This window comes from Mauremys mutica, chromosome 15, assembly GCF_020497125.1.
Source record: "Mauremys mutica isolate MM-2020 ecotype Southern chromosome 15, ASM2049712v1, whole genome shotgun sequence".
Taxonomy (NCBI): domain Eukaryota; kingdom Metazoa; phylum Chordata; order Testudines; family Geoemydidae; genus Mauremys; species Mauremys mutica.
Window position 1 is genome coordinate 36,577,542 of NC_059086.1, and position 8,720 is coordinate 36,586,261.

Below are 8,720 nucleotides of genomic sequence, written 5' to 3' on the forward strand. Positions count from 1 at the left end.
GGTGCCATGTCCCAGTGCCGGGTGGGGGCCCCCAAAACCCAGCGCCCCCCCCCAAGGTGCCATGTCCCAGTGCCGGGTGGGGGCCCCCAAAACCCAGCGCCCCCCCCAAGGTGCCATGTCCCAGTGCCGGGTGGGGACCCCCAAAACCCAGCGCCCCCCCCAAGGTGCCATGTCCCAGTGCCGGGTGGGGGCCCCCAAAACCCAGCAGGGGCTACGTGTCCATCCGTGCAAGGGATCCAGCCCTGTGCCCCACCCCAGAGGTGGCCGCCTGTGGGGAACCCAGACCCAGCTACCCGGGGGAGGGGTGCTAGACTCCTTCCCCCCTACCCCCCCCAAAAAAAGTCTCAGGTGGGGGGAAGGGGGCCAGTTTTATTCACAGGGAAACAAGCACCAAAGAACAGAACGTACAACGTGGAGGGGGGCTGCTGAGGGGTCCTGCAGCTCATGCTGGGGGGGCCACTTATGGGGGGAGCAGGGCAGCGTCCGGGGGGGATGAGATGGGGGCATCACAGGAGGTAAGTGGGGGGGGTTGCATGATGCCTCGTGGGGGGGCTGCAGCTCAATGCTTCCCCCCCGGTTGCCCTCGGAGTGGGGCTGCCCCCCCACCTAAAGGGGATGACCCCCCCCGGCCTTGTAACTAGGCACTGGGGGGGGGTGACATGGGGCAGCACAGTTTGAGGTGCAGGACTCGTGTCCCCCCTCCCTTGGGGGGGCCACCGGCTCCTTGGCCCCCTTTAACCCCTAAGGGTCAGAGGTCAGCCAGGTTCTTCCCCCCCCCCCCAAAAAAATGATTCTCCCCACGAGCCTTTCACTGCTCCTGATGTTCGAAGATGGATGAGACAGACCTGGGGAGGAGAGGGAAGGGTTAAACTCCTGGTGACCCCCCCACCCCCTCCCCCAGGAGCTGGGGTCCCACCCCCCAAAGGGATAAACTGGTGACCCCTCCTCCCCCTGGAACTGGGGTCCCCCCCACAGGGTTACACTGGTGCCTCCACCGGAACTGGGGGGTTACGTCCCTCCCAGCCCAGACCTTTTCCCATGCTGAAGCCCCCCCCCCCAGCAGGGGGCACCCTGGCTCCGGGGTGGGGGTGTCACTTACTGGACCAAGGCCCCAGAGAGCTGGTCCATGATGCCTCCTGCAAAACAGAAGCACAGAGGGGTCAGACGAGCGCCCCCCCTGCCCTCCCCAGGATCCCCTCCCCCCCGGGGCTGGGTGCGGGGGGGCACTCACCTGGCTGGCAGCCCGTCTCACAGAGGAGGGGGCACACGTAGCAGAACTGGCAGTACTGGCGGCGGGGGGGGAGGAGAGAGAGAAGTTAATTACTGCCAGGGCACTGCTGTGGGGAAGCTCGCAGCGCCGGCATCCCACCCTGGGGGCACTGCTCCGGGGAAGCTCGCAGTGCCGGCGTCCCACCCTGGGGGCACTGCTGTGGGGAAGCTCGCAGCGCCGGCGTCCCACCCTGGGGGCACTGCTGTGGGGAAGCTCGCAGCGCCGGCGTCCCACCCCGGGGGCACTGCTGTGGGGAAGCTCGCAGCGCCGGCGTCCCACCCCGGGGACACTGCTGTGGGGAAGCTCGCAGAGCTGGGGTCCTTGGCCAGGGGCACTGCTCGGGGGAAGCTTGCAGCACCGCACTCCCTGTGACATGCCTCAACTGGGGCACTGCTCCAGGGAAGCTCGCAGCGTTGGCGTCCCTGCCTGGGGGCACTGCTGTGGGGAAGCTCGCAGCGCCGGCATCCCACCCCGGGGACACTGCTGTGGGGAAGCTCGCAGGGCCAGGGACACTGCTGCGGGGAAGCTCGCAGCGCTTGGTTCTCCAGCCAGGGGCACTGCTGCAGGGAAGCTCGCAGCACCAGGGGCCCTGGGCGGGGGCATTGCTGTGGAGAAGCTTGCAGCACCGGGATCCTCAACTGGGGCACTGCTCCAGGGAAGCTCGCAGTGCTGGGTTCTCCAGCCAGGGGCACTGCTGCAGGGAAGCTCACAGTGCTGGTGTCCCTGGCTGGGGGCACTGCTGTGGGGAAGCTCGCAGCGCTGGGATCCCCAGCCAGGGGCACTGCTAGGGGGAAGCTCGCAGCCCCTACCTGGCAGGACTCGCAGTGCTCGCTGGTGTCACCCTCCTTGCATGGGCACTTCTCGCATTCCCCGCAGTGCTGGAACGAACCAACCGGGGGGGGGGCGGGTGTCAGGGCCAGGACCACAAGCCAGCCACCCATCCCCCACGAGCTGGGGAGAGAACCCAGGAGTCCTGGCTCCCAGCCCCCTGTTCTAACCACTAGACCCCACTGTGACAGAATAAGGAGTATTAACCTGATAATGGTGCAGGGGGAGTTTTACTAGTTTACTGTCTTCTGCTAACACGGGGTGTGCCTCAGTTTCCCTGGGGTGCTGCACCAGTACTAGATGGGGATGGGAAATAAGGGGGTGACGTCACTGAGGGGTGATACCTGACGGCCAGCGGGGAAAGGTTGGTGGCCGCCCTTCATAACCTGAGCCCAGGAGGGGGTCGGGGCCAGGTGACACCTGCCCGGGAATCTGGAGAAAGGCTGGAGGAGGAGCCTGAGGGAGGCGGCTGGAGGGGTTTTCAGTTTGGAGCTGGCTGGGGAAATGGGGAGAGGCCCAGAACTGGGGTCTGGGCTTCCTACCCCCTAAGAAGGACCTGACTGAGGGGCCCTGTTTCCTGTACCTACAAGCTCTGGGTTTTGGGCTGTTCCTGTCGGCTAATAAACCACCTGTGTTACCGGCCTGCTGAGAGTCCCGGTGAATCGCAGGAAGTGGGGGGTGCAGGGCCCTGACTCCCCCACACTCCGGGACAACTGGTGGCAGTAGTGGGATGGACTGCACGCCGGGAACGGTGGTTAACCCCTGGGGGTGGGGGCCCAGCGAGAAGGGTCCCCCCGGCGAGCGGTTCCAGGGGCGGCGGAGTCGGCCCTGGGGGAGGGGTGGTGACCTGGAGAAGGGTGGGACAGTCGGGTTCTTCCTGGGAACCGTGGGGAGTTGAGAGTGCCCAGGCCTGCGAGTGTCCAGCGGGGAGATGTATCAGCAGCGCCTTACGGGGGAGCTGGGGGAGCTGTGCCGGCAGAGGCGGCTGCGCATTGGGAAGCTCACCAAAGCCCAGCTGATCGCCCAGCTGCAGGAGGACGATGTCCCTGTCTCTGAGGGAAGCCGCCCGGCAGATGCAGGCTGGGCACCGGCGTCTGTCCCGGCTGGGAGGGGTCAGGCTGATCCCAAGGGCACCCCAGGGCCCCTCTGACCTGTGCCTAGGGGCGGGGCTGGAAGGAGCCAGGCGAACCCTGGGGGCACCGTGACCCCCGCGACCAGCAGGGGATCCTCACGACCAAGCTCCCCGTCGCTGGAGCTGAGGCGGCTGGAATGGGAGAGGGAGTTAAAACCGAAAGAGCCAGAGGCTGAGGAGAAGGAGCCGGCGGATGGAGAGAAGGAGCGGGAGGATGAGGGGAAGGAACCGGCGGGTGAGGAGAAGGGGCCGGTGGATAAGGGGAAGGAGCTGGAGGATGGGGAGAAGGAGCCGGCAGATGAGGGGAAGGAGCGGGAGGATGGGGAGAAGGAGCCTGAGGAGAAGGAGCCAGAGGCTGAGGAGCAGCATGAGCTGGAGCTGGCCAGGCCGAGGAGCAGAGAGCCCCCGGCTGCTGTGAGCGAGGGGGGACCCAGGACTGCCTGGAGCTTTGATCGGCGCATCCTGTCCCGGTGTGAGGAAGGGCAGGACGCAGATGAATTCCTGACGGCCTTTGAGGAGGCCTGCGAGCTGCACAGGGTTGACCCTGCAGACAGGCTCCGGTTTCTCACCCCCTTACTGGACCCCAAAGCCGTGGGGATGCACAGCCGAATGGAAGGGGCGGAGGCAGAGGACTATGAACTGTTCAAACAGGCCCTGCTCCGCGGGTTGGGGCTGACGCCCGAGGCGAACCGGGAAAAGTTCCGGAGTCTGCGTAAAACCCCTGAGGTCCCGTATCTGGAACTGCACAAACTCCAGGCCGCCTGGGAAGGACCCTTTCAAGGTTGTCAAGCAACTAAATGAGGTGAACTATGTGGTGGAGCTGTTGAACCGGCACCGCCACCGGGTACCGTGTCAGTGTGATGAAGCCGTGTGTGGGCATTGGGAGGAGCAGTGGGATGACCTGTTAGTTCTATTCCCGGAGACAGGAGCTGGCTCCCCCTGGAAACAATTCCCCTCTCGGATCGCCTGACCCCTGCCCAGCGGGCTGAGATCAGAGCGGTGCTGCATCTGTACCGACAGCTGTTTTCCACCAGCCTGGACTCTCTAATCTGACTGTCCAGCGGGTGGAGACAGGATCGCACCCGCCCATAAGATGCTCCCTCTTCCACGGCACAGGGAAAACTGCTCAGGGCCTGGAGAGAGGTCAGGGACATGCTGGCGTTGGGGGGGATCCAGCCGTCTGCCAGCCCTTGGGCCTCGCCGGTGCTGCTGGTCCCCAAGAAGGACGGGTCGATCCGGTTCTGTGGGGACTATCGGAAGCTCAATGCCATCACCGTATCTGATGCCTCCCTCATGCCCAGGCCTGACGAGCTCCTAGACAAGCTGGGGGGAGCTCGGTACCTCACCACCATGGATCTTACCAAGGGCTACTGGCAAGTGCCGCTGGATGCAGATGCCAGGCTGAAATCGGCTTTTATCACCCCTCTGGGGCTCTGAGTTCCTGGCCCTGCCCTTCGGCCTCAAGGGAGCGCCGGCCACCTTCCAGCGCCTGGTGGATCAGCTACTGAGGGGGATGGAGAGTTTTGCTGTGGCGTATATTGACGACATCTGCGTCTTCAGCCAGACCTGGGAGGACCACGTGTCCCGGGTTAAACGAGTGCTGGACCGACTCCAGGAGGCTGGGCTGACCGTAAAGGCTGAGAAGTGCAAGGTGGGGATGGCTGACGTATCCTACCTGGGTCACGGGGTGGGGAGCGGCTGCCTAAAGCCGGAACCAGCCAAGGTGCAGGTGATCAGACTGGCCCGCTCCCCAAACCAAAAAGCAGGTCCAGGCTTTATCGGGCTGGCGGCGGGGTACTAGCGAAGATTCGTGCCCCACTTTAGCGCCATAGCCGCCCCCCTCACTGAGCTGTGCAAGGAGGGGAACCCAGACAAGGTGGTCTGGACCGAGCAGTGCCAGAGGGCTCCCTGGGCATTGAAGGAGGCTCTGGTCAGTGGCCCAGTTCTCGTAACCACAGACTTTGACAAGCCCTTTATGGTGTTTGCCGACGCCTCAGACACAGGGCCGGGGGCGGTGTTAATGAAAAGGGGGAGAGACACCCCATCGTGTACCTGAGCAAGAAGTTGCTACCCCGGGAGCAGAACTCCGCGGCCATCGAGAAGGAATGTCTGGCCATGGTGCGGGCCCTTAAGAAACTCCAGCCATATCTCTCTGGGCGACACTTCAGCGTGTGCACCCACCACTCCCCCCTGACCTGGCTGCACCAGATGAAAGGAGCCAACGCCAAGCTCCTGAGGTGGAGCCTGCTCCTGCAGGATTGCGAGGCGGAGGTGGCCCATGGGAAGGGGAGTGCCAACGGGCTAGCTGCTGCGTTGTCCCGGAGAGTGACCCCGCTCAGTTCAGTCTCGAAGGGGGCAGAGATGTGCCGGAGTAGGGGCTGTCTGTGGGGGGGTTGGGAGAGCCGGGGAGGACTTTGGGTGCGGGACAGGGATTCAGCCTGTAACCTGAGCTAGGCGGGGGGGGGGGGCGGTCAACACCTTTGCCCGGGGAGCTAGACAAAGGCAGGGAGCCGAGGGTTGGGTCAGTTTCGGTTTGGGCCTGGGTGGTGGGAGTTCAGGGGGTCCTATGCTGGGATCCAAGCACCCTGAACCCCAGAAGGGCCAGATTGAGAGGTTCCCAGCTCTGGCCACGAGCTCTGCTGTAGCCTGTGTTCCTGTTGTCCAATAAACCTTCTGTTTTACTGGCTGGCTGAGAGTCACTGTGAGTCCCAGGAAGAGGGGTGCAGGGCCGGGCTCCCCCACACTCCGTGACAGTATTCGCTTGGAAATGGTGCAGGGGCGTTTTACTAGTTTACTGTCTTCTGCTAACACGGGCTGTGCCTCAGTTTCCCCCGGGGTGCTGCACCAATACTAGATGGGGATGGGAAATAAGGGGGTGACGTCACTGAGGGATGATACTGCGGCCAGGTGACAGCTTCTGCCCGGGAAACTGGACAAGGCTGGAGGGGCCTGGGGGAGGCAGCGGGAAGGGGTTGTAGTTTGGAGCCAGCTGGGGAGATGGGGGGAGGCCCAGAACCTGGGTCTGGGCTTCCCATCCCCCAAGAGGGACCTGACTGAGGGGTCCTGATTTCTGTACCCACAAGCTCTGTTTAGACCGTGTTCCTGTCAGCTAATAAACCTTCTGTGTTACCGGCTGGCAGAGAGTCAGGGTGAATTGCAGGAAGTTGGGGGTGCAGGGCCCTGACTCCCCCACACTCCATGACAACCCACTGCCCTCCCAGAGCCAGGGGTAGAACCCAGGAATCCTGGCTCCCAGCCCCCGGCTCTAACCACTAGCCCCCACTCCCCTCCCAGAGCCAGGGCTAGAACCCAGGAGTCCTGGCTCCCAGCCCCCCTGCTCTAACCACTAGCCCCCACTCCCCTCCCAGAGCCAGAGATAGAACCCAGGAGTCCTGGCTCCCAGCCCCCCTGCTCTAACCACTAGCCCCCACTCCCCTCCCAGAGCCAGAGATAGAACCCAGGAGTCCTGGCTCCCAGCCCCCTCCCGCGCACACAGACGCTAACCACGCATGAGGGGTATGGGGCGGTTACCTTGCAGAAGGCGCAGTATTGGCACACGGAGCCCGGCTGGTAGCCGTCCTCTTCCTCCTCCTCTTCCTCTTCCTCGCCCTCTGCAAGGACAGACACAGCTACCCTGGGCTCCATCCCCGGACCGGGGAGGGGAGTGGGGTCTGGTGGGTTAGAGCGGGGGATGGGGTGGGGGGCTGGGAGCCAGGACTCCTGGGTTCTCTCCCCATCTTTCTCCCCACAGCACAGCAGCTGTGGGGCTGGCACATTGGCCCTGGCAGGCAGGTCCTGGGCCCAACCCCCTTACCCTGGGTAACACCCCCCCACACCCGGCAGGCCCACGGCCCTGAGGTGATCAACTGCCTGGGCCCCCTACTATGCCCCCCCAGCCCCAAAGTGTCTCCTTCCCCTCCCACTGCCCTTCTGTGCTGCCCCTGGATGATCCCTGCCCCCCACTGTGCCCCAGCCCCTCCTCCCCCCAGGTGCAGGGGCTGCGCTCACCATCATCTTCCTCCCCCTGGCGCGCCCTGGCCCGTCTCTCCTCCCCGTGGGGCTTCGTCAGGACCCTCTCCTCGGACTCGTCCCCCTCCTCCTCGGACTCGTCCCCTTCCTCCTCGGACTCGTCCGACTCCTCGCTGTGCCCAGGGCGGCCATCCTCCTCCTCCTCCTCGGGCTGGGGGCGCCAACGGGCCTCGTCCTCATCCTCCTCAGCGTCATGGCGACGGCGCCTGGGGGCATCTTCTTCCTCGTCGTCGTGGCGACGGGGCCCAGGGGCATCTTCTGCCTCATGGGGCTGCTCCTCCTCATCGCCATGGTGATGGGGGCGGTCCCCGTGGAAGTGGGGCTGCCCCTGAGGCTCTACGTCGCCGTGGTGATGGTGGTGGCCAGGGCCAGGGGCCTCGGGAGGCGGCTGCCCCTCGGCCTGCTGGGGGAGCGCCACGTCGCCGTGGCGACCGTGGGGCTGCTCCTCCTCGCCGTGGTGATGCGGCTGCCCCTGGGCCTGCTGCGGGGGTTCCACGTCACCGTGGCGATGGTGGCCGGGGCCAGGGTCGTCGTGGTGATACGGCTGCCCCTGGGCCTGCTGGGGGGGTTCCACGTCGCCGTGGTGATGGTTGCCACGGACCCCGGGGGGCTGCAGGGCGCAGAGCAGGCCCAGTAGGAGCCAGGCCATGGGGGGGGCCATGGGGGTGCAGGACGGAGCCGAGCAGCGGTGGAGCTGCGGATGCCCCAGGCTTCTCTGAGTGACGGCCCCAGCTGCCCGGCTCCCCCCCCCAGCCCCCCAGCCAATGGCGGCCTTGCCCGGCCCCAGCGGGCCCCTCGCTGCCCTTATACAAGACACCCCCCTCCCCAGAACAGGCTATAAATAGCCCCCCCCCCCCCACGGCAGCTGGGTCACTAGCTCGGGGTATGGGTCCTGTAGTGGGGGCAGGGCTGGGAGCCAGGACTCCTGGGTTCTCTCCCCGGCTCTCTGTGACCTGGGGCGTGGCGGGGGAGAAAGGGGGCTGCAGCGTTCGGGGCAGGAATGTGCTGATGGGACCCGAGGAGGACAGCGAGCGGGTTGGGGGGGGGGTGTCTATAAATACCCGGCTGCCCACGGCCTGGGCACTCGCTGCAGGGCGAGGGGCCAAGTCGGGTGTCACATTCCCAGCCGCGGGCATCCAGCCAGGGGGCTGGGCCAGCCAGACTCTGAACACCCCGCGCATGACCCGTGGGGGACAGACCCCCCCTTCTCTGCCAGACCCCCCCCAACCACTAGCCCCCACTCTCCTCCCAGAGCCAGGGAGAGAACCCAGGAGTCCTGGCTCCCAGCCCTCCCCACCCTCAATCTGCTCTAGCCACTAGACCCCACTCCCCTTCCAAGCCAGGGCAGAACCTAGGCGTCCAGGCTCCCAGCCCCTCAAGCTCCTATGCAGGCGATGCAGCTGCTGGGGTAGGGAGACTTTAGGGGCCCCTATAGGCAGCCCCCCCCATAAATGCAATGTC

At 65.3% G+C, this 8,720-nt stretch overlaps 1 protein-coding gene across 1 annotated transcript; it reads right to left on the reverse strand.

Annotated features, from left to right (window-relative positions):
- Positions 1 to 423: 423 nt before the first annotated feature.
- Positions 424 to 7,980, reverse strand: HRC (histidine rich calcium binding protein). Its single transcript, XM_044987934.1, has 6 exons — positions 7,239 to 7,980; positions 6,762 to 6,841; positions 2,080 to 2,148; positions 1,232 to 1,286; positions 1,100 to 1,136; positions 424 to 845 (listed from the first exon to the last, which is right to left on the reverse strand). The coding sequence occupies exons 1-6, from the start codon at positions 7,918 to 7,920 to the stop codon at positions 809 to 811; spliced, it is 960 nt and encodes a 319-aa protein (XP_044843869.1). The 5' UTR covers positions 7,921 to 7,980; the 3' UTR covers positions 424 to 808.
- Positions 7,981 to 8,720: the final 740 nt, after the last annotated feature.

What these genes read in the sequence shown, in the direction of transcription:
- HRC (XM_044987934.1), bottom strand. Translation starts at nt 7,920, where the DNA reads ATGGCCCCCCCCATGGCCTGGCTCCTACTGGGCCTGCTCTGCGCCCTG. An exon ending in CCAGGGGGAGGAAGATGATG is followed by an intron (nt 6,842 to 7,238) that starts GTGAGCGCAGCC and finishes CTGTCCTTGCAG; the next exon opens with AGGGCGAGGAAGAGGAAGAG. An exon ending in CTCTCTGGGGCCTTGGTCCA is followed by an intron (nt 846 to 1,099) that starts GTAAGTGACACC and finishes TCTCCTCCCCAG; the next exon opens with GTCTGTCTCATCCATCTTCG.